We start from the raw sequence: 25,102 nt of genomic DNA on the forward strand, positions 1-25,102 counted from the left end.
ACACTGGGGTCCTTATGCCAGGAAATGCTGGGAGGACAGGCAGCTTGTTAGATATTACTAAATCAAATCAAATCAAATCAACAGTGTGAAGAGATTATCCACGGAAAGGTACTCTCTAAATAGGAAAACAATATTGAATTTATGGTTTCTTTAAAATGAAACTAAGCGGTCGTTTTTCTACCTGTCTGTGTAAGCTGTGTAGCCTATGCTGTCTAACTGTAGCTATCTAGCTAAGTAACCTGGTTAACTTTCATTATTTAGCTTCCTAAGAGTGCGATCCTGCTCTTAGTAATATAAAGGCTTAAAGTTAGCGAGAAATGAGAAGTGCTGTTTTACTGAATGGCTCGTAGCACTAACTGACGCCTGTCCTTGTGTTCACCATCAGCTCCTTGTTGTTGTTGTGCTTGTTATTATTGTCTGATTGAGTAAATGAGGGTAAACTAAAGGGGGTTTTCACGTCCATATGTTGCACAACTTATATTCCGCGTTTTATAGACAAAACATAACATAAACATTAAACAACATAAACAAATATCTCGTAAAAAAGCCAGAATCAACATATACATCACATATTAAATACAAAACATGTCAGTAAAATGTATTGCAACCTTTTCATTTGTAAGAAATATTATGATCCAACACTTAATTAAACCTTTTCTGTTTTCAAATAATGCAGACTGAAGGAAAGATTTCAGGCTACATTTCCAGTGTGTGTATATGTGTATATATTCAGTATTTCTCTCTGTGTTTCGTATATACACACCTGTGTAATGTGATGTGCCAATAAATGTGATTTGACTTGATTTGATTTGATTTGAACTGTCAGGAAAACCTTTTTAGTTCTGGCTCCAGTTGTTTTGATACTTCATAATTAACAGCCAACATATATCATATCATATCATATCATTGCTGAATTTCAGCATGATGTGCACAGTTGCCCAAGGGCTCGATGTGCTATGTAACGGCTTAGCCCAGACTAAAAGCAGATTTGATTTAAAATGGGAGACTAGAACTCTATACAGGATGTTTATATGTTCTAGACTGCCATGAATACATTCTTCATAATTCACCTAGAACCCCAGCTTCATATTCATCTGGGTATTCATCTGTTGTTCAATATGCTATTAAATGTTCATTGTTAGGAATTAAATCAGCTTGGGCCAGACTAAATCTTGTAAGTGTTCCTTACATTGAGATACTGTGGGATACTGTATATTTCTGAGCCAGACTAAAACCAGGTTTTCCTTATAGTTAAGAATGTGGCCTGAAATCTTTCCTTCACTCTTTCTTATTAGAACACATTTGCAAACTGAAAAGAAACTGAACATCATATGTCTTACATAGAAATCAGTTCTTTTTTATTTATTTGTGTGTAATTTTAATGACAAACACAATATGTCAAAATGTTTGTGGACACCCCTTCTAATGAACACATTTGGCTACTTTAAGTTGCGCCCATTGCTGACACAGATGTGCAAATGCACACACACTGCGTGTCTCTTACCTAAAGAGAAGTATTGTCACCATTGAGCTGTGGAGCAGTGGAACTGGAATGATGGATGGTGCTCCATCCAATACTTTTGGGATGAGTTAGGGAGTTGGGGGTGAGGTGGGGTGATGATCTTCCAACATCCTGACCTCAGTAACACTCTTGTTGAATGCACCAAAAGCAGGATACACCTTTTTTTTTTTTACATCCTTGATTTTGGAAGAAACAATGAATGAGCAGTGTCCCAATACTTTTGTCCACATTGTGTATAAGGCAATAACAGGCCAGGCAATAAATGTACATTACCACAGCCCAGTGTAATTAGACAGTCAGTGTAAGTGTCAGCCCAGTGAAAGCCAGACATATTAGATATCAGTAGTGCTACTCAGCTGAAGAGTGCTTTATTATTGTATAATGGTGTTGTTCTCAGTTAATTCACTCTCTGATCCCATTGTGTTTTGTTGAAATTCTGCTGCAACTCTATGAAAACAAAAGCTTCATATAGAAGAGGCCGCTTCCGGCTAAAGTGGTCCTGTATCTTCAGAATGCCTCTGTTCAATAAGAAGAAAAAGCCAAGTGAGGATTCCAGAAAACGTTTAGAGTATCAGTTGTGTCTGGTGAGTCTGCTTGTGCATGTTTGATGGTGCTCTAAAATGGGGCTTTGCCATTGATGGAATCTGGTATTTTACACATTATACATTACTGTGCAAATGTTTTAGAAATCTGTGAAAAATCAGGGCAGTATGTGTTTAGTTGCTCAGTTAAACACTAATATTAGAAAAAATACATTATTCAGTAACATTACGATACAAAGTAGTGCTTTTACATCGCTATGTTCAATGAAACATTTCCAAAGCTTTCCTCATGGGAGACTAGTCTGGAGGCATCCGCAAGAAATCTGGAACCAAGATAGCTTGAAACGATCTCAGAAGATCTCTACTTTCTTTGAAATGAAAAAATCTTGTTCCTTTTTACTGTATTTATATTAACCTGCATCTGTTCTAATGTGATCTGGAGTTTTTACAAGCAAAATCACTCATATTGCCAATATAAAGGGCTTTAAATGGTGGGCTTAGGACCCTACAATCTCTGCACAGTACTGTATTTATGATGCCAAAGGCTTATGTGTTTTCTAAAATGTCGAAATTGGGACTAGAGCCAATATGATACACTTGTGTATTCTGGCTTTAATGCCATATATATTTTTTAATGTTACCAAGTAGTTATTGCCCTTGCTGACTGTGTTAAAGCTATATTGGACGAAAATGATGCTGTGCTGAACAACATACCTGTCTGTTTTCCTCTGGCAGTCTAAAGAGGCAGGTGCCGATGATATACTGGACATTTCAAGCTGTGAGCTTACTGAGGTAAAAAAAAAGGCTTGGAGTTCTGCATTATGATTTGATTTTCTGAAATAAAAACTGAAATGTTGTGTACTGCTTCTGACAGCTCACTTTTCATTAGTCAGATTGCCAAGGCTCAACAAAAAGTTGAGGTGTAGATTTTCTGATGTACTTTGCCTTATATGTTTATCATATACCCATCACATTCTAACCTTTGATCATGATATTAGATGAGGATTATGTGGATACAGTTATGGTCAGAAGTTTACATATATTAATCATGGACATGAATGCTACGGCAATATCGGCTGTCAGTGATTTCTTTGAGCTGTTCTTTTCCTGGGGGACAGACTGAGTGTACAACTTATATCTTTTGTTAGAAAAGCCAAAGAATTGGATTTAATTTTTCTTTCTGAAATCAAAAGTATTAATCTATATATTATGAAAATAATATACATATTATTAAACATATACATACAGTGCATTTAATATTTAGTTAAATGTCCCTTAACAACTTCGACCAGAAGCTTTTGGCAGTCATCACCAAACCTCAGACTGAATTATGGTTGGAAATGTGACCTCTGTTTTTTTTTTACCAAAATCATGTCCATGATGAGTCTATGTGAACCTTCTCAACTGTTTTGGGGTTGGGTAGTATCTGTACTGGTATACTGTGATATTGGATTACTGTAATATTGATTCAAATTTCTTGTAAAATATTGGTAGTGACATATGGTAGACATATAGTGAAATGGTTGACTGGGTTCGGTTCCATTGCCTGAACAGGCACAATACAATAAGATATATATATATATATATATATATATATATATATATATATATATATATATATATATATGTCCAGCTACCTCTTGAATAAATGTGATCAAATCTGGAAAACAGTGTCTGCCGAATGCTATACATTTAAATGCAGTGTATACTGTCCATAGGTTCCCTCCAGTGTCTTCTCCATCTGCAAAGTGCTTCAGAAAAAGGTGAGTCCTTTTTATATTGACATAAATGAAACATTTGAAATCTATTCATTTAAAATCTGTTTTAAATGTTGCTGATGACTACAGAGATAGGCCTAGATCACAGCGTTTTCCATCTGCACTGCAGGTGTTCATTCTCCACGGAAATGAGTTGAGATCACTGTTGCCCAAAGGTTGCAGCATCAGTTATCTATCAACTATAAAGGTGGGTAATTCAATAGAAAAAGTGACAGTCAATAGATCATCTGTTTTAAAAAAAGATAAGGTTTATCAAAGTGTAAATGCACTTATTTGGGTATTTCTAAGGTATTGGACCTGCACGAAAACAAGCTAACCTCAATCCCAGATGACATTGGACAGCTGTCTGCCCTGCAGGTAGTATTTTGGTATTGATTGTTAAATTGGGGTGTTTACTGTTATTACATCCATTTTGAACAATGCTCTTGTTCTGCAGGTGTTGAATGCAGAACATAATCAAATCAAGACACTTCCGCAGTCTATAGGAAATCTTTGTAATTTGCAGACTCTTAATGTGAGAGGTAAGGCTTTGAGTCAGGTTCAACCACAGCTCTAATAAAGGTGCTAATAAGGTTTTTTTGGAGCAATCTTAGAAAATAACCTTTCAATTAATGAAAACACACAATTGAAACATTATTCAAGGAGCCAGCTGTGGTTCTTGCTGTGGGCATTGCTCTAAAGAACCCTTTAAAGAGTATAGAGATGATAAATGTAATAAACTTTGTAATTTATCACAATAGTATATTCAGTACATGCAATACATTCATATTGTTACAGTTACTCTTGTCTAAATTGGTTAATTTAGACAATGGTGGATTAATGGTTAAATTGTTTTATGTGAAGGGAACTGCCTGAGTGAGCTGCCATCATCTGTGGGGAACATGAGCAGCCTTCGCACCCTGGACATCATTGAGAACAGCATCAGAGAGCTGCCCAAAGAGCTGGCCAATGTCCGCACCCTGGAGGTGAGACTGATGCTGTGTTCACTTTGTAAGCGTAATTGCTGAATTCTGATCTTTTCTGATCATTTCAAGACCTTCATGTCTTGATAATGGTGATCTGTATCTGTTTGCTTGATCCACATGCAGCTTGAATTGAATGAAGAAATTAGCAGTTTATTATATAACAGTCTGATAATTATGAGTGGTTACAATGATAGCAGTTTATTTTTCTGAAGTTGTTCTGCCGTCATCATTCAGCATTGACAGCCTGGCAGAAATAACTGCATAAATGCTCATGTGTACTGAGGACATTCAGCATTGACAGCCTGGCAGGAATAACTGCAAAAATGCTAATGCGTACTGAAGACTTGTGCTGATTATTGCCATTGTTCATACACATATGGACAATTCACATGATGACATTGGATTTGGATGTTTGTTGCATTCAGGGCAGAGGTGTGTTCACATTCATGACAGATTTGGACTACTTAGGCACATGAATGTGAACCATCAAAGAAAAAACATTGTAATTTTAAATTGAGGATTGTTAATGAAGCCAAGTCGCTCAGATCTGATTTGATAAAGATCCATCTTTTCTTTTCCCACAAATATAAAACATAAACAGATTAAGAGTCACTTTAAGAAAAAACTGGAACTGATTGAATGTTTAAGTCTTATGTCTTTTTAAGCACATGCATGCCTTTGATCTACATGCTGGCTGTATTTGGTGCAGGATGTTTGTAATAAAGTATTAAAGTTAGGCTAAGCTTGAGGTCTCTTTTGTTAAGAGACTGCTATAACATATTAGTGAAGGACCTTTCTGTAAATGTGTATTTGTGTTTATGTATGTGTATGTAGAGCCTGACTCTGGACGCGTGTGTTATGAATTACCCACCAGTCTCAGTCTGTACAGCTGGCACAGAAGAGATCCAGCGCTACCTCTGCTCAGGTATTTTACTACCACATTTTAGAATAACAGCAAAGACATCAATACTATACTATAAAATAAGAATTCCACATTGACCAGATGATGCATTGTAAAGCAGATCAAGACTCATTTACAGTGTCCTCTATAATGTTTGGGACAAAGACTATAGACATATGTTCCTCTAGTAATTTCATCAAACCAGATGTTATTAAAGTACACATTCCAACCTTTAATTTGAAAGGTATTTACATGTACTCAGTTTCAGCATGTTGAAATGACACTTTTTTACAGGCTTTACCTGTGTTTATGATTACTTAGGTGTGCTCTATTGCTTCATTAGTGCAGGTATAAGATACCTAGGCTTGCTTCTAAGCCTTCAAACACCTTTGGAGTCTTAGTTGTCCTTGTTCAACATGAGGACAAGCTCTGTGCCTATGAAGTTATTTAACGAGGCTTAAAACAAGAATAAAACCATTGGAGACGTCACTCAAACCAAGGGATTACCAAAATCATTAATACGAATATCATAAAGAAGAAAGAATGCACTGGTGAGCTCATTAATCGCAAAAGGGACTGGTAGGCCTAGGATAACTACTAATAGCAGAACAATCATTACTAATCTTCAGAAAGATCCTTAATATTTTGTCCAACAGATCAGACATAGCCTTCAGAAGCCGTCATTGCATGCAAGAGATATAAAACAAAGTCATAAACATGACTGCTTTAATGTACCTATCATTGCTACATCCCAAACATTATGGTGCTCTAATTAATGAATGGACACGCCTTAACATCGAAATTCCTATTTAACACAATGTGGTTCAAGCTAGCATGGCATTTCGAGTTGTTGGCCCCAGAGTCGACCCCAACTCACAGATGCATGGAAGAACCGATTCTCTTGAAATTGACTTACCCATCACTAGATCAAAATGTCTTTAAAAGTACAAACAACTTGCATTGAATCTGGTGTGTCCAAATGATTGACTGCTGCTGAATCTAGAGCTCTTCTTTAATTTGACTGGCAACATACACTGTAGAGCTGTGCAATCAGTATAAATGATGAGAGGTGTGAATTTGCAGAGTTGGGTGTGGAATACTGTCCTCCCTCTCAGTACCTGCTGCCTGTGCTGGAGAATGATGGCAGTAAGCAGAGCACTGACTGTGTGGATGGGGAAGTCATGGCCTGGCAGGTATGAGTCCAGCACTGCTCTTCGTTGGTCCTACATTGTTGTATTGATTTTTTTTTCATGAGATGCCCATTGTTTGCTTTTATGTTTTATGCATAATTAATTTAATTAAGTACACATCTTCTTCTTGTATGGAAGCCCTCCAATAGCCTGGGAATCAAAGTGAATTGTTTTTCACTAGTTTTTCAATAGATTTTCATACTTTTTGTTATGGTGGACAGAAATAATATGCAAAATGTGTTTTACATAATATACTTCATTTATATATATGTGTATTATATAGGAAATATATTACATGTTAATAAATAGTAAGATAGCTAACTAGCCATTAGCTACATTTGTAGTTATTCATAACCAGTAGAAATACTACTTTAGTGGGAAATACCATTATATTACTTTAATGCAGCTTTAAATAGCTACTGTAACAGACAGTGTTTATGCTTTTCTGCATGCGGCTTGCATGATGCTAATTGGTGGGACATCTGATTTCAGCACTTTTTAGCTACATTAGCTTTGACACTACAGTACAACACTAAAGAAGCACATTTTAGTAAATAAACGAAAAAACTAGAATGTATTGGTTGATAGAGCAGATTTAGGGTAAGGAGAAATTGTAAGTAAATTAGATCTATAGATGTATATCTTGTACAAACCATTTGTTTAAAATGCATTGTTGTTTGGTAGACTGCATTACTTTGGCTGCTAATTTGATACTCAGTCTCTCCCTTTGCAGACCAAGTTCATGGACTATGAAAAGAGAAAGGTATTGGTTGGATTCTTCTTTGGTTAATTTCATAGATGTTTGAGTTCTGTGACACTTTAGATCACATGTGTCAAACTCAAGGCCCGCCGTGTCATTTTATGTGGCCCGCAAGAGCTTAAAAGATCTGATTGACTGCAATCTAGTGGCTTAATGCCGTCGCTTCACGGGTAACATAATCGGCATGAATTGTGGGAAATGGAGTTTATGGTCAATGCACGCTTTTAGACTTAATTTTTAATTATTCCGGCACTAATTCCAAAGCGTGCATTGACCTTAAACTACATTTCCCACAATGCATGCCGATTATGTTGCCCGTCAGTTCCAGCTGTTCTTGCAGGAGATGGGCTCGGAGCACGGAGACGTGCCGTACCATACGGAGGAGCAGTGGCTGAGTAGGAGCAAAGTCCTCAAACTATTTTTTGAGCTTAGGGAAGACATTGCTCTTATCATGCAGGCTAAAGGAAAACCCATGTCCGAACTGTCAGATCCAAATTGGCTGTGTGACTTTGCGATGTCTTTGCCAATCCTTTCACCACCGACGTCTTCACTGCACCCCAACACCTTCAGATGTGTTTGATGATATTTTTCTTTATTCACTTGGATAGTTTGATCGTTGATTGATGGAGTAATATGAGTTTCTTAACCTGACAGATTAACAGGATTTATGTTATGTTAACAGAGCAACAAGCAAACATATTTTTACATCTATGCAAATACAGTGGGGAAAAAAGTATTTAGTCAGTCACCAATTGTGCAAGTTCTCCCACTTAAAAAGATGAGAGATGCCTGTAATTGACATCATAGGTAGACCTCAACAATGAGAGACAAAATGAGAAAATAAATTCAGAAAATCACATTGTCTGATTTTTAAAGAATTTATTTGCAAATAATGGTGGAAAATAAGTATTTGGTCAATAACAAAAGTTCATCTCAATACTTTGTTATATATCCTTTGTTGGCAATGACAGAGGTCAAATGTTTTCTGTAAGTCTTCGCAAGGGTGGCACACACCGTTGCTGGTATGTTGGCCAATTCCTCCATGCAGATCTTCTCTAGAGCAGTGATGTTTTGGGGCTGTCGGCGGGCAACACAGACTTTCAACTCCCTCCAAAGGTTTTCTATTGGGTTGAGATCTGGAGACTAGGCCACTCCAGGACCTTGAAATGCTTCTTACAAAGCCACTCCTTTGTTGCCCTGGCAGTGTGCTTGGGATCATTGTCATGCTGAAAGACCCAGCCACGTTTCATCTTCAATGCCCTTGCTGATGAAAGGAGGTTTGCACTCAGAATCTCACAACACATGGCCCCATTCATTCTTTCATGTACAGGGACCAGTCCCTTTGCAGAGAAACAGCCCCAAAGCATGATGTTGCCACCCCCATGCTTCACAGTTGGTATGGTGTTCTTTGGATGCAACTCAGCATTCACTCTCCTCCAAACACAACCAAACAGTTCTACTTTGGTTTCATCTGACCATAAGACATTCTCCCAATACTCTTCCGGAACATCCAAATGCTCTCTAGCAAACTTCAGACGTGCCCGGATATGTACTGGCTTAAGCAGGGGAACACGTCTGGCACTGCAAGATCTGAGTCCCTGGCGGCGTAGTGTGTTACTGACGGTAGCCTTTGTAACATTGGTCCCAGCTTTCTGCAGGTCATTTACTAGGTCCCCCGTGTGGTTCTGGGATTTTTGCTCACCGTTCTTGTGATCATTTTGACCCCATGGGCTGAGATCTTGCGTGGAGCCCCTGATCGAGGGAGATTAGCAGTGGTCTTGTAGGTCTTCCATTTTCTGAGTATTGCTCCCACAGTAGATTTCTTCACACCAAGCTGCTTGCCTATTGCAGATTCAGTCTTCCCAGCCTGGTGCAGGTCTACAATTTAGTTCGGCAGCTCTTTGGTCTTCACCATAGTGGAGTTTGAGGTTGTGGGCAGGTGTCTTTTATACTGTTAACGAGTTCAAACAAGTGCCATTAATACAGGTAATGAGTGGAGGACAGAGAAGCCTCTTATTATTTAGTTATTTAACATTAAGGAGTACTTACATTTATTCTACATTACATTTGGTTACATTTATACTGTCTTACATTTACATCACAGAGGGCCACATCAGCATAATGGATGCCCTTTGAGGGCAACCATTATGCTGAAGTGGCCCTTTGTGAAAATGAGTTTGACACCCCTGCTTTAGATCTTCCTTCCTCTTCCTTCCTCTTCCGTCTCTCTCACTGGCTCTATTAGGAGCAGAAGCAGTTGGAGAAGCTGAACTTTGAGAAAGACCTGGAGGAAAAGCAGAGAGAACAAGCACAGCTTGTTGTCCTTAACAACTCCCGCAAAGAGGGCATGCTACTGTCCGTCAAACTGGTACTCAGAGCACATAGACGCATTTACACAGCAACATATAGTTTGGAATACAGTTCTCTTTGTCAATTGATGAAATCATGTTTATTCATAAAAAAAAAAACGTAAACCTAAACCTGATGCTTTTTTTATCCTGTAGTTGTGATGTCAGTGCTCATCAGCACCTTTCATGTGTGACAAAAGATTTTCAGTGGTGTTTAAGCTAAATCTATTCAGTGATTAACTGTTTATTTTCAAGTTTAAACAAAACAATTAACAAGATATGCATCATGAAATCATACTAGGAAAAGGGTGGTTGAGACCCATCCATACTCTCCACCCCATGACACCCACCAGTTCATCATACAAGTACAATATTCAAAAGCAATAAATAAAATATTATTATGAATACAGTAAAGAGAGCAAACTGGTAAACTTCTTGGCAGCATTTTCCCCAAGTCTTTAATGTGCCTCCTTTTAGTACCATAAATCAGAGCGGTTGAGAGTTCCAGACTAACAACATTAACCAATTTTGTTAACGTCAAGAATGAGGAGACGGTGTGTTGCTCAAAGAAGAGTAATATAAATGGCTGACACTCAAAATACCTGAGAAAAATATTTTGTGTGTTGCAGAATAAACTCAGCATATACATAAATATCTATTTTGTGCTATTGAGTCATGCTATTTTATGATTCCTATATAATTTCAATGGAAGAGCAAGAAATTTGCCAAAGGTTTCATTGGTTATGTTTTTAAATGGTTTGCTATGTAATCACTATTTAGCTCCATGCATAATCAACCACTGTTTTTGTGCCTCAGGAGCAGGAACGCCTGGAGAAGGACGTGTACCAGCAACAGAAGGCTCAGGATGCCGAGAGGCAGAGAATTCTGGAGAAGGTTCGGCAGGCTGAGACCAGCATAGCCACCCGCATCACTAACCTCCTGCTGGATAACAAACGGTGGGAAAATGGAGTGTGTGGAGAGAAGTTGCATTTACCAGATACCTATATATAAAGAGTTAAATGTCAGTTAATGACAAAGTGAGCATTTAGTGAGCATACAAAAAAAGAATTCCAGTGATTTACTCTTGTTTTCAGTGTCTCTTGTTTTGTTTGGACTCAGGCTAAACAATATTTAAAAGGAAAAGTATCATATATATGAAATACATATATGTTTCAAATGGCACATTCTGTGAAGTACTGCGAATGCTGATGTTGAGATAACAAGAAATGATGATCTTTGCTTTAGAACTGATTCTCATTGTACAAATGAATGTACTCCTGTGTTTACAGCCAAGCTAAGAGTGCTGAGATTCTGCAGGCGATGGAAGAGGACCGGTAAGCACAGGCTGCAGTCAATTGATCCTGCTGATGGAAAATGGGCTTTATATTTAGCATGTGCAGAACCATTTATCCACTGAGACCAAATATCAGATCTATTTCTAGATCCAGTGATTATGATTCGTCTTCTTGGTAGAATTTTGCATCTTTTTATGTTACAGATTATAGCATGGCCAAGAACAAAGCTAGTACCAGAATTGGACAACAGTAGATTTTGTTTTGAGTAGAGGAGTGGACTGTGAGAGGAGAAGGACATGTCTGATTAATAGAGCTATGATACTTCATTCATAAAAAAACAGTGGTTAATCTTTAGCTTCCTGGTCAGAGAGATTTATGAGTTTGTATGATAATAATGCATAATAATAGTGCTTTGTATGTACATCTATATGACCACCGCAGTGCTCCAACATATAGTAAAAAAGCCATCCCTGGGCAATAGAGACAGTTACTCCAACAAAAGCAGGATACGAACTGTTTAATGCCCTTGATTTTGGAAGAAAGAATGAACGAGTAGGTTATTGTTCAGTCTTTTCTATTGTAATTGTTAAAAAACTCTAAATTCGAGTAGTTGTGTATATAATAATTGGTAGATGGAAGAGGTATGGTAGTAATTATTACTGTAATTGATAGTGACGACCCTGCTGATTAGACTTAATTTGTAAAGTTCTGTCTGTTTGAAGGATCCGAATGGAGCAGCTAACTGCCATCACACAGGAAGAGGCCAACTCTCTGAGGAAAAGAGAGGTTGCAGGTATACATGGGATATGATTTATTGCTGTATCAATACAAATACCATACAAGTCATTCTTTTGAAAATAATTCCAAAACACACACCTGCAGCATGAAATAATTTAGTTACTCCGCAAATCAATGTCTTAGATTAATATCATTTTTCTTTTTCTTACAAATGTAGTCAATCAGTCATGATGTGTTGGGTATTTGCTGTATCTCTCTGTAGTACTGCAATGAAACAACAAGGCTAATGTAGCTTGCAAGTTAAGGAAACATGAGATCACTCAACAACCTGAAATGGTTTTAGGCACCAGTGTGATTTAGGCCTGTAGTTTGTATTACGGTATTTGGTGAAATATACACTATAGGTCTCAATGTTTGTGGACGTTAATGAATGTGTTATGTTACTTTAAGTTGAGCCCATTGTTGCACACACACAGCAAGATAAACTTTTTTTCTCCAATTCAAAGTCCAGGGGCGATGGTAGGCTTAGGCTTGGAGGCAAATTAGAACAGCTCTATGTATCTATCTATCTATCTATATATATATATAGATAGATAGATAGATAGATCACTGATCACTTCATTATGTACTCTAATTACTCTGTATACTTTATTATCCTCTTTTTACCTGTTCTTCAGTGACCACAGGACCACCACAAAGCAGCTATTATTTTGGTGGTGGATCATTGTGTGTGTTAGTGGTGTGTGTTTGTGTGAAGTCAAGGAACATCCTCTTAAAGCAATGTATAGTATAATGTAATGTATTATATCAATGATGTCACTAGTTATTTATTGTTTATTGCTGGATTTTGAATCTCCTATCATTATATGTCAGCTCACAATAATATGTTTTCCAGTTGCCATGCAGACCATGTTATCTGAGAGCTACTCAATGAGGTTACTGCAGGAGGCTAGTGAGGCCAGGAGACAGAGTTTGATGTCTGAAGCTTGCAAGAGGTACAAGCAAATGTCAAAGATTTCTGCACTGTAACTTTTATCACTCTTAGAAATCTGACTACTAATATATCTCTGTCTAGTATGCAAACACTGGACAAGAAGTTTGAGCAGGTGCTGTCTCTACAGCAGCTAGACAAAAGCAAAGCCATCAGCCAGATCCTTCAGGAGGTAAGGAACCTTCTTATTTAAATGTTTATTGGAAGCAGGTGCATTTCTCCAACAGCATGTTTTCTTGCGTGACTGAATGAGTTTTGCCATTATATTTAGTGACAGTTTGACCCTTTTTAACTTGCTCTTTGCTTTGTCTGGCAGGAAGAAATGCAGAAGGCAGCCTTTGAAGCCTTGCATCTCCAGAAGGACAGTGTGCACGGCTATATTCGTAATCAGGTAGATGACAGGATTGGAGGCAGCATTAAAGTTGATAGTTCCGCTAGGGCTTAAATTAACATATTTTTTCACTTACCCCAAAAGTAGTACATCAGCAAATACATGATATGATATACAAGGTATCATGGTATCATGGTATCAAACCGTTGTGCACTGGAGGCTAATGTAGTTGGGCTAAAATGGTCAAAAGCAGATCGATTTAAGGTTTCATGTACTGATTCTACTACTGTTTTTACTTTAGCTTTGCAATGCAAGTTTGTCCATTTTAATAGGTGGCCGCCTTAAAGAAACCTCTAGGTTGATCATTTGCATCTGTTGCTTTAAGGTTTAAGCTCTTGCTCTAAAACCAGCCATCAGCTTTGATAGCCTCACAGAGCTATCAACAAAAACCTTTGTTGTATGTTGTACCTTGTAAAATGGCGAGTTTTTTTTTCTGTGGGCAGTGGTGGCTCAGCGGTTAGAGCACCGGGTTATTGATGACAGCACTGTGGGTTCGATACACAGGCTCAGCAAGCTGCCACTGTTGGGCTCTTGAGCAAGTCTCTTAACCCTTACTGCTCCCTGGGCAGCGTGCCCACCGGTCCGGGCACGTGTGCTTACTGTCACTATGTGTCTGCTTACTAGTATGTGTGTGTTCACTGCACAGATGGTTTGAGGCTGAAGCCAAATTCCATCTGTGTCCGACACAGATGATAAATATTGGAGTCTTTGTCTGTTTTGCAGAAGAAGGAAAAGTCCTTTCAATTATGGCAGAAATGGAGATACAAAGTTTTTGCATGACCGCGATGATATAATGATATACTACACTGTTTTTTGTCCTCGGTCAACCACACCTCACCTGTTAATTGCCAGTTTTAGTAGGTCTGTTAGAGCAGGGAAATCAACAAACTGTGTCGGATTCAAGCTCCCATTCCTCAGCCTTGGGTTAGAGTGGTTATTTGGTATGCTATCCCAGTAGTCTTTTAGAGCCACTGTATTTCCACCCATTCGATCACAGGTTTGAGACTGATCTTGGTCTTTAGAAGTCATCTCCAGCAAACCATTGCAAAGTATTTTTTTCAATTTTATTTGGCAGCTTGTTCAGTCCACCCCCTTTGCTTACCGCCACCAGTGTAATATTCATGTTGCTCAAAACATTACTGGTGGCTGTGTTTTCTCATTTGTTCAGTATTTTGGCTCCATTGGGACCATTCACCCTCCCTGTGTCTTCATGTCTCTAGATTAAGCTAATTGAGGCAGAATTAAAGCAGCTGACAAAGCTGGAGGTTAAAAGGAGGAATCTGGATGCAGAGAACCTGCAGGTATGTTGGTAAAGTAGAATCTCTGGTGGCTTTATCTGTAATCTGTTTTTTTGTGCAAAAGCAATTTCCACATCTATTTCTGCATCTGATTTTTTTTTCTTTTTCCCTTCCATATGCTCTTTTGCTTCTATCATTGTCCACTTAGCACCTCATATTCGCAGTCAAATTGCATTTGTTTTTTGTTTTTTTGAACGGTTCTCTCTGTGTGTGTCATTTGTCCGTGATAGGAAGTGTTGGGAGAGCAGAGGGAAGCTCTGACAGACATGCTGCAGCAGTTACTGAAGCAGAAAGACCAGAGAGAGATGCAGCTCAAGCAGGTCTTGGTAAGGCCATTGCTGACCCAGGATGGATTTCTATCAGCCGAAGTGTTAAAATCAACAGGGCATGCTGGTCTCAGATCATTTAAACAGAGCTACTTTCAATATCTCAGTGACTGTCACCACATAAGCTGTTTATTTCAACACACTGTGGGTTTGTCTATCTATAGACCTAGCCACCACAAATCTAGTTTTTATAGCTGCTGTTGCACTTGGTCAAACTTTACAGATTTTAATAAAAAAAACAGATTTTGCACTGCCAAAATAATGACATTGAGGAAAATCATTTCTGTTCAACCTAATGAGACATTGTGTCATGTCACGCTGTGAGGTGAGATTTGGGGGTATTTCAAGAAGCAAAGTCTCACTTTCATATTATGTCAAAAATGAAGTTTTTGACTGCAACAATCTTTGGGTAAATATGCTTGTTCTCATACTGGATGAGAAATCTTGGATACACTGTAAATAGTGTGCATTATGTACATGTACTGTAACATTTGATAAACATTGAGGTCAAAGCAGAATACATAATTTAGGTTTTAAACACTAGTGGTAAATAAGATCACTTATTTTCAAAGTCAATTACAAGCGCTGTAGGGTTTAGACACTGATGTTTATTTGATTACACTAAGGCTTTCACTTGTTTGTTTTTACATAGTGGGACAGGTCAAATAACTTTGTAATGTGTTAAAACCTTCCTTTGGATTTATAGCTTTTGTATATATAAAAAAAGTTGTATGTAAAGGTTTTCTTTTTTTGCCATGAGGCTTAAAGTACTTTCTAAGACTTTTAGTGAAGCATTACTTGCAGATTCTGAATTTTGATCTTTTGATATTTTTTTCTGTAGGTGGAGATGGAGCTGAAGAGTGACTCCACTCAGCAGAACTACTGGATGATTCAGTATCAAAGGCTGCTGGATGCCAAGCCGCTGTCCCTACGAATGCAGGTTAGCACGGCTGCAGTCTGCTCAGCAGGGATTCAGCACTCCTGCACTACACATAACGCTACACATTATGACTGATTTCCTACAGGAAAGTTGTAATTAGCCTTCTCTGCCTTCCTCTCAGGAAGCTGGTGTGGATAAGGATCTGGTGAGTTTGTTGTGTAAGCTGTCTGCCCAGCACTACCTGCCAATCATAGCTCATCATCGAATCACAGCAGAGGCTCTGCGTCACATGACCTCTACAGATCTCAGCAAGGTCGGTCCTCCTCTTTACTGACGTTTCCTTGTGCCTGTGTGTTATTTAGTAACTCCATTTAGAAGAAATCTTAGTATTGTTAGTTACCATAGTGAAAGTTCTCGTTAAATAAGTAGTTTGGTTTAAAAAAGCAAAAGTACAGGCTTACAATTCAGGCTTCCAGATAGCTGTTAGTACACTGTTTGTACTGTTGTAAAGAAAACAAGTTACGAGTTTATTAAAGTCTTTGTTAATTAAGGTTCTTTGTTCAATAAAGCCTACATTTCTAAATGATTAATTCTGTGTAATTGCATTAGTTGTAATAATGCACAATGCAGTTATTAGTGTGTGATTGGCAGCACTTTAATTTTTTAAAAAACCAAACTTCTATCATGTCAGTATGTGTTCCGTACAAGAGTTCAGCATTTGGTTGTTAAAAAGGGTTGAAACTAACATCCACCCTGTTTACATGTTGTACAATGGACATCAATAATTAGAGGAATTTACAGGGTGGTAACAAAGTGTTTATTTTGTACTATTACAATTAATATTGCAAATTTGTGTTCTCGTTATTTTTAGAGAAAACAGTGTTTAATAGAGTGTTTTAAAGAGAGATTATTTTGCTGAACTGTTTCTTTAACTGTCTCAATTATTTTCTGCTCTATTTTCTGTCTTGCTATCTCAGCTGGGGATCAATGAAGTGGGAGTGCAAAAATCTCTCCTTCGCTGGGCCAGAGAACAGCCAAGTAAGCAGCACCTTACATTTCACTTTCTTAAGAATGTCAGCCAGAGTTGGAGAGAGAACAGTTGGCCTTTCTCCCGACATCACTCTTAGTGTGGTGTTAGAGGGCACAAAAGAGGAAATGTCTCCTAGAGGCATTGCTAGTGAGTTCAAAGGAACGAGGATTGGGTAATTGGGCTTCCAAATTGTGAAGAAAATGGAGTAATATTAGAAATGAATCAAATAGTTCTTATTAAAAAAAAATCAAATTAAGTGATTAGTTCTGTCCCTACAGTGGCCATACAAATTGCACTGGTCAACCTGGTCAACCTTAGAGCCTCTGTTGGATCAGTTAAATCTGTGGATAAGTACACATACTTACTTACAATAGCCAATATGTTCTGTCTAGGCAATGAGTCAGAGTGAGATTGTAACCCACTATTATTTTGTTATATAATAAGGTAGATAGAGTGTGAAAAAGAAGAAAGTATTTTGCCCCCAATTTTTACACACATGTATATTAGTGGAATAACAGATTGTGCTCGAATAGTTTCTATATTTTCTTTGGTAAACTGACTAATGACTGTTTAGTACATGTGACTTAAACCCTGTTGTCCTAAATAACCAAAACAGAGCTGTAAAACGGACCAGTTCCAAAAGTTAAACCAAAGTCAAACCAACCAAAGTCAAATGCCTTACAAATGGACATGTTTACACTTAGATTCGCATGGAGTTCCAATGTCTCGCTATTCAGGTTCTCCTAAGAAACTTCAGGAGGAACAGGAAGCTGGTCCAGTTTTACCCAGCGCCCCCCTGCAACAGCAGCTGACTCCACCACTCACCCCCAAGACCCCCCTCACTCCAACAGCACCCAGCCCAGTGGATGGACCCAGCAGCTCTGAGTGTGTGGTGTGCATGGAGGCTGGGGTAAGCGTTTTTTAACCTTTCAACACCTGGGTCAAGTTATTATTATATTATTATGTTTTTAACATTAAGTTATTATTGTCATTTTGCAAGACATTTGATTCATTATTCATAATTACTTTACTTTAAATCAAATCCAAAAGTCTTTATCCTAAAAACACTAAGGTGGTGTAAGAAGTGGCATGTAATGACTTGTTAATTAACTGATTATTTAAATTTAGAACCTGAACTTAATAAAAAAGAAATGAATCACAACAGATATGGAGTATTGGTTAAATTTTATATATACGCTTGATTAAATTTGTCCATCAAAATCCATGAATGCTACTAGACAGACCTTAGGTGAGTTGTCGTGGAATTATGTATGGGCTTTATATACAGGTGTGTCTGTGTGTCACTGTGTGTGTGTAGGTTGAGTGTGTTTGTTACTTCTGTAATGTCAGTTATCGTGCACTGTGAGCTACTGTAACCAAAAACAAATTCCTTGTATGTGTAAGCATACTTGGCCAATAAAGTCAGATTCTGATTCTGATTCTGATCCAGTGTAAACAACAAGTAGAATTCCTAGACGAGTAAGTTTCAGACAACACTACAGTATTTAAATCACTTTCCAGCCTTTGGTGGGTAAGATCAAGTTCAGTATCTGTACTTACACTATATGGACAAAAGTATTGGGACACCTGCTTATTCTTTGTTTCTTATGAAATTGAGGGTATTAAAAAGTTTATCCTGCTTTTGTTGGAGTAACTGGTTGTCTCTACTGTCCAGGGAAGGCTTTCTACTACATTTTGGAGCATTGCTGTAAGGATTTAATTGCCTTCAGCAAAAAGAGCTTTAGTGAGGTCAGGATATTAGATAATCAGAATCCAAATCTCTTTATTTCGCCAAGTATGTTACACATACAAGGGATTTTACTTACATTTACATTTAAGGCTTTTAGCACATGCTCTTATTCAGAGCGACTTACAAAAGTGCTTTGCTATTTACCCAAGGATAACCTCAGCTAGTTTAAATAGGCTAAACATTCAAAGATATCTCTAAGTTTAGAAACTACTACACACAAGTCAATAAGGTGATCACTCTACTATTCGCACAAGTATTTTAGGAAGAGGTGGGCCTTCAGTCTACGTTTGAAGACAGTGAGCCTGGTCTGTTCTTGGCTTTGTAGACCAGCGTCAAGGTTTTGAATCTGATGCGGGCAGCAGCTACAGGAAGCCAGTGAAAAGAGATCGCAGCAGTGGAGTGACATGGCTGAATTTAGAAACGTTGTAACTTTGTGTTACTACATCCTAGGCTCCCCAGCTCACTCCAGAAGTATTGACTGGAGCATCATCATTCCAGAGAACACAGTTCCACTTCTATACAGCTCAATCTAGCCCACACCTGGAAATAGGCATGGTGCCAATCAGTCCATGTATATTTGCTATTTTGTTCGCAGTACTTCTCTCCTGGGACTTGTGTGTGCATCAGCAACATAAAGTGTCTGGATGCATTTATTAGAAGGGGTGTCCACAAATATTTGGACATTTATCAGTTTAGTAACTGATCTATCTTCATATGAGGACTACATATTCCATTGATTCTTTGAAGAGCTGGAAGAGGAGCTTGCTCTTTCTGCTCCATACATTGACCTTGTATTTTGCAGAACCCTCAGGAACGGCGCATGTTGTTTGGGGCAGTAGCTCAGTGATTAGAGCACTGGTTTATTGATCACAAGGTTGTGGGTTTGATACCCAGGTCCAAAAGTCTGCCACTGCTGGGCCCCTTAACTCTCTCTGCTCCAGGGGTGCTGCAGCATGGCTGACCCTGTGCTCGGACCTGTATTTCTAAACTGGGATATGTAAAGAGAAAAATGCCATTTTACTGTACAAATAAACAAGAGCGAGCATATTCCTGCTGCATCAAGCCATTGACTCACAATGTGTACTTTGCTCCCTGTCTTGTTTTCCAGTCTCAAGTGGTCTACCTTCCATGTGGACATGTGTGCTGTTGCCTAGTGTGCAGCGACGCTCTGCATTCCTGCCCACTGTGCCGCAGTGTCATCACTCAGCGCATCCGCCTTTACCACGGCTGAACCCTTTCAGCACACGACAGCCTTCCAAACTGTATCCTGACCTGGTCTTCACTCACTCAGGTCCTTCTCTGGATTATTATAATTTCAGACTCGTCCAGTTTCACTCTTTCTGCATGAAGTGATAGTTATTTCAAATGCTGTAAGTTGTATCCACTCCTGCACTTTCCCATCTCAGCTGGCCAATCGAATGGGAGTATTTCTAGCAGGACAGCTAGATGCTGAAAGACTGTGACCTCAGTATATGTATTTAAACTGGTGTGCTGTCCTGAACTTGGAGTGTTGTAAAAGAAAGAGAAGGGAAATAATTGAAGATTATTTAGCGATAGTTCCAATGGTACCCACTTGCACTATTTAAGCATTTGTGCCTTTCTTGTGTCTAATGTCTGTTCTCCCTGAATCACAACTAGTACAACACAGTATCTATTACATTCATCCAGCTGAGCTAAGAAAAGAGCTTAAAAAACATTTACTAACTCGCTTCTTTTTTTTGCTGCGCTCGGGTCTTATGTCAGCAGTTGACTTAAAATGGTTACAGATGCTATAGACCTATTTAAAAGAAAACATTTCTCAACCTAAGCTCTGTCAGCCAAAGCTTTGGCATGGTTGATTACAAGACTTTTGACAGTTCCCATGACATATTCTTAAAATACATTTATGGGCACGTTGCTTTTGCAAAAGAGATGTGAGGGAAGAGCCTTTTAAAGGTTTAAAGAAGTTTATGTAACGGTTCTTTACCACATTAATGGTTCTTAACACGTATCTCTTTTACAAACATGGTTCTTCTATAGCATTGCTCAAAGAACCCTTTCTAGCACCTTTATTTATTTTTAGCGTATCTAAGTGTAAAAGGCGTCCCGAACCAACGGACCAAGGTGGTCTCAATCCAGATCAAGTGAATCATGGTCTGATTCGTTTGCTGTGTAAAAGCACTCTTTTGGATTGTTCAGACTTTCGTCCCAATTACAGGAAGTTGAGGCAGGAGCGGTAGAGCAGCAAAAATGAAGAGGAAGAGGAGTAGACAAAATGATTACCGTCTTTTCCTCCTTTTCGGTCGAATAAGATATAATTGCTGCACGACAAGCACAGTCATTTGGTGAATTATAATTAGTTTCAACTACTGTGCCTGAAGCCGGTGCTGCTGGTATATGTACCATAATATGAGCAAGAAAGTAGTAAAGAAAAGAATCTGGTCATTCATTTTATGTTGGAAAGGATACCCACTGAATTGACAACACACAGACGTCAGACGCACGTCCTTCTGCAGACAATCAGTGTCAAGTTTAGGAAGATTTAGTCCACGTAGGTGGTGACGCCGGAATATGACGTATCGTGCTCTTCATCAAGTTCTTCAGTGCGCTCGCAAAACTGCAGTGTGAAACCAAAATTAACTGGACCAAATGCGTACAACGCAACAAAAAGACAAACCTTGGTCCAGACTTTCAGGCAACAGGCCAGGACTGTTCAGTTCTGATCCTGGGCAACCAGTGTCCAACACTGTTTTGTTGACTTCCATGGTCAGCCACACTTGATCCAACTTGTCTCTAAAGTGTTAGGTTTGGTAGGTGTGTTACTGTTCTAGGATACTGAAGGGTAAAATGCAAAGAGTTTCGTACTGCTGAGGTCACCTCAACCCACACCACCAAACAAAGAAAGCCTCTAATTTATTTCAAAAGTTTACTTTTTACTTGTATGTACTTGACTAATGCTTGAATGTTGATAGTTGTTTTTTGTTAATCATTCAAGTGCAGTTTTGGCTTCCGTAGTATTATTTTTTTTATTGTAATTGTAACAAAAAGTGATCCTTCCTTTACTAAAGTACAGTTCCTCTGTCCTTTTTCACCCTGCCCATAAACCAAGCTCTAAAACCTGTTGCCTCATTACCCCTGTAGTTTTGCTGTTAGTTTTTAAACTCACTGCTGTGTATTCGGCCCAGATATATAAACACACACTTATATTACCAAGTTCATTTGAACATATGCCAAAACGCAAAAACAACAAAAATCCTTATCCACTAAAGTGCTCTTATAACTAAGCATGCTTTGGACTACGCAACTCCTGTACACAGTGAAAAGTGTTTCATCCGTTCAACCAAAATAATTACTTCATGCAATTGAACTGGGTTTATTCAACTCATACTCTGAATTAACCATTTTTCAATACAAGTAAATGTATATGAAAGATTTAGTAAATTTAAGGAAAATACTAAGTATATGTGCATGATGTAAAACTTGTATTTATAGTAAGAAAGTCCTGCAGTCTCGTCCAAAATGACTAATTTGTATTATTGCCCTCAGCCTAGTTATATACTCCAGTTATACACAAATCTAACTGTTAGCAACCTATAAACATGTCTCCATCTGTTGATGTAACTGTCAAGTTGTGAATGTTAAGTTAACAAAACTAGGTTACAAAAACAAGTAAAAAGCCTCCCTGGAAAAGTTTCATGCTGTATACTCTTTGACTGCATATTATCTTAAGAAATGTATTTATGTAACAAAAAGTCTACAGTTTAACTCTATTCTAGCATGTTCAGGTAAAAAAAATAGGATGAGCAAGTCATTGGTGTTTGTTGGTAATATTAAAGTATTGCCTCAGTCCTCATTTTCACTCAATATCTATTAAGATTTCCTAAATGACATGCCTTAGTGTGTATGTTTGCCTTAAATGTGAAGCCCTGTCATTTTGTCTTGTGTTTTCCACCATCAGACACTGTATGTGTATGAATAGTGGATGGATTATGATTTTTGTAAGGATCTTCTGAGGTAGACATCTACCGTTCAGTTGTGTCAAATTGTGAGATTAGTACTTTATTGGTGTAATCTTAGAAATATATAAAATAAACTTGCTTGACACATGACTCAGCTAAAGTGTTCCTTTACAAGCCACAATGTTACTCAGTCTTAATGACCTATGACCTTTTAACATTTCACTTGCATGTAAATACATTTGGAAAAATATCACTTTCATGCAAAAGCCTTCTATCTCCATGTTTTTGCAGTTTTTGACATATGAAATGTCTTTTACATTGTGTCAGAAGTTCACAATAAATCGACCAACAGAAATGCTCCAAAATGACATGGAATAAGATCTTTTTACACTGACTTCCATTGAAAGTTATTTATATTTCTTTGTCCTGTAAATGTTCAATTTTGGAGATTGTTTTTTGCGTGACAGCAATGGTATTAATGATATACATTTGCTGATAAAGGTGCCCTCAAAAGTTTTTAGTGTTAATATATAAAAACATGTATACACTTTAATTTCAGCTGCCATCACGTTTAGTCCAGTTAATGATCCTAGTATCTGAGTAATGTTGGTTTAGAAATTAGATACATGAATATCCAATCCAGTCTAGTTGTGAGGGATGCTAACCCCTCACAACTTCTACACCCTCCCTATTTAAATCTTCGGAGCAGCTAGCATTATTTTCATCTCCATGCTCATCACTCTGTGTGTCCATTGACTGCCCATCTAGAACCAAAGCTATTGATGAATCGCAAGTCAGCTCAGATGAGTCCAGGTGGGTCGTTTGTCTTGCAGTCACGTAGGTCTGGTCAAGGCTTGCCTGTAAAGGATCCTCTTTTTCACATTTTATTCCACTTTCCTCCATCTTCTCCTCCTTCCCCGTCTCTTCTGTAGGGAGACACTTCTCTTCATAGCCTGCTTCACCATCTGCTGCGGAGACGACCTCCGGGGGTTGTTTAAGAAGTTGCATAGTCACATGCTAAAGTGGGGAAAAAAAACAATTTAGTTTTATATGCAAAATACACGATATAGCATCCTGATTAATTACTACAGTACCAGCATGATTGTGTTCTCTATAACTTATGAACAGCTTACGCACTAAGCGGTTCTCAGGATTCTCCATTGTTGGAAGCACAGCACACTTTCATAAACCTGTGTGATGAGGACCACACTTCAATGGTGAATACCTAGGGGTGCTTCCTAACTGCGTACTCAAAGTTCAGTATCTACTATGGTTTTAATAATACATGATTGTCCCACAATGCAGTGTGAAACACAATTTGAGGGAAGGGGGGAAAAAAAGCCAGGAACACAATGCATGTTAGCATAGCAACGCTTCATCACTTTCTGTACAAAACACGCTAGTATGTTTATATATTTTGTGTACTAACCTGCCACACCCACTCTACATTAACATCACTTGATTATTTGGGTTGTTTTTATCTAGTTAAAGAACCAAAAAACAATTACATTTCAGGTCCCATGTATGCAGAAAACATCTACTACAAAATACTATTGTGTTTTCTGACTGCTCAAAACCTACCTTGATGGTCTTGAGGAGCATCTTTAAAACAGAGTCACCAGTGTAGGAGCCCTGCAGTGCAAACTGTCCCTTTAGAGAGTGGAACAGTCTATTCATCACTTGCTTGACCTGTACCAGACACACCACACATTCAGTACACTCACATCCCAATAAATACCATTAAACTTAAAGAACAGTGGTGGACTGATCGGTCTTCAATAAATGAAATGAGAAGATAAGTCTGCAAGATGTTAGAAGTGCAAGTCACATGCTAGTTTCCTCTGAAGATGAAATGTGTTCTTTGTTTGGTTTTCATAGTTTATTGGTTAGCACAGTGTTTCTCAACCCTGGTCCTGGAGGCGCCCTGTCCTGCACATGGGAGTGGACTCCCTCTTTTAACTCACCCACTGAAACTCTGAAAATGCTTGTTAATCAGCGGATTTGTGGAATCAAGTGTGCTGGGAGCAGGGAAAGCACTAAAATGTGCAGGGAAGGGTGCCTCCAGGACCAGAGATGAGAAACACTGGGTTAGCAGGTTTTTTGCCCGTTTTACACAGATGAACAGAAATTCTATGTGGGTTAATTATTATTATAATAATATATTATTGGATTTCAATTTAAATTACATTAAAATACATTTGTACAGTGTTATTCAAATACGCTGACCGACTGTCCACTTCTTTTCTTCATCCTGCTGAAAACTGAATCACGACATCTGATGTTTTTATTCTATAAAACTGGAACCATAATTTTGGCTGCTGTAGAAGAAATAGATGAATGCTGCTCCTCACCTGAGCAGCCAAATGGGTCTCCAGCAGTTCTTTCTCACTCTCTGCTTTCTTCTGTAACGTTGCACACTATGGCATACAGAAACAAATTAAATTCAGACCGAATACACA

At 38.3% G+C, this 25,102-nt stretch overlaps 2 protein-coding genes across 4 annotated transcripts in view; one reads left to right on the plus strand and one right to left on the minus strand.

Annotated features, from left to right (window-relative positions):
- lrsam1 (leucine rich repeat and sterile alpha motif containing 1) lies at positions 1-25,100 on the plus strand. 3 transcript variants are annotated; one of them, XR_011978959.1, is made up of 26 exons: positions 1-108; positions 1,985-2,106; positions 2,800-2,856; positions 3,783-3,827; positions 3,952-4,029; positions 4,131-4,199; positions 4,279-4,363; positions 4,686-4,807; positions 5,642-5,732; positions 6,792-6,901; positions 7,632-7,661; positions 9,904-10,026; positions 10,823-10,962; positions 11,296-11,340; positions 12,024-12,094; positions 12,935-13,034; positions 13,115-13,202; positions 13,347-13,421; positions 14,642-14,722; positions 14,950-15,045; positions 15,887-15,985; positions 16,107-16,238; positions 16,903-16,963; positions 17,660-17,865; positions 19,814-19,996; positions 23,576-25,100. XR_011978959.1 is itself a non-coding variant. In XM_072672421.1 (25 exons), exons 2-25 carry the CDS (start codon positions 2,035-2,037, stop codon positions 19,934-19,936), a joined length of 2,199 nt encoding a protein of 732 aa, XP_072528522.1. In that variant the 5' UTR covers positions 1-108; positions 1,985-2,034; the 3' UTR covers positions 19,937-23,008. The 3 variants fall into 3 exon arrangements, 2 of the variants coding, with proteins under 2 accessions (XP_072528522.1, XP_072528535.1); XM_072672421.1 differs by lacking the exon at positions 23,576-25,100 and having other exon boundaries at positions 19,814-23,008; XM_072672434.1 differs by lacking the exon at positions 23,576-25,100 and having other exon boundaries at positions 17,693-17,865; positions 19,814-23,008.
- Positions 22,025-25,102, minus strand: part of fkbp15a (FKBP prolyl isomerase family member 15a) — an 18,021-nt gene continuing 14,943 nt past the window's right edge. The window contains exons 24-26 of the mRNA XM_072672408.1: positions 24,995-25,060; positions 24,225-24,332; positions 22,025-23,660 (exon numbers count right to left, since the gene is read on the minus strand). Coding sequence (XP_072528509.1) covers positions 23,304-23,660; positions 24,225-24,332; positions 24,995-25,060 — 531 coding nt within the window. The 3' untranslated portion in view covers positions 22,025-23,303. The remainder of the gene's footprint in view (positions 23,661-24,224; positions 24,333-24,994; positions 25,061-25,102) is intronic.

The sequence above is a fragment of the Salminus brasiliensis genome, chromosome 1 (assembly GCF_030463535.1).
Source record: "Salminus brasiliensis chromosome 1, fSalBra1.hap2, whole genome shotgun sequence".
Lineage (NCBI taxonomy): Eukaryota > Metazoa > Chordata > Actinopteri > Characiformes > Bryconidae > Salminus > Salminus brasiliensis.

Coding starts and splice junctions, on each gene's coding strand:
- lrsam1 (XM_072672421.1), top strand. CDS start 2,035: ATGCCTCTGTTCAATAAGAAGAAAAAGCCAAGTGAGGATTCCAGAAAA. Junction 13,035..13,114: donor ATGTCTGAAGCTTGCAAGAG/GTACAAGCAAAT, acceptor ATCTCTGTCTAG/TATGCAAACACTGGACAAGA. Junction 14,723..14,949: donor TGGATGCAGAGAACCTGCAG/GTATGTTGGTAA, acceptor TGTCCGTGATAG/GAAGTGTTGGGAGAGCAGAG.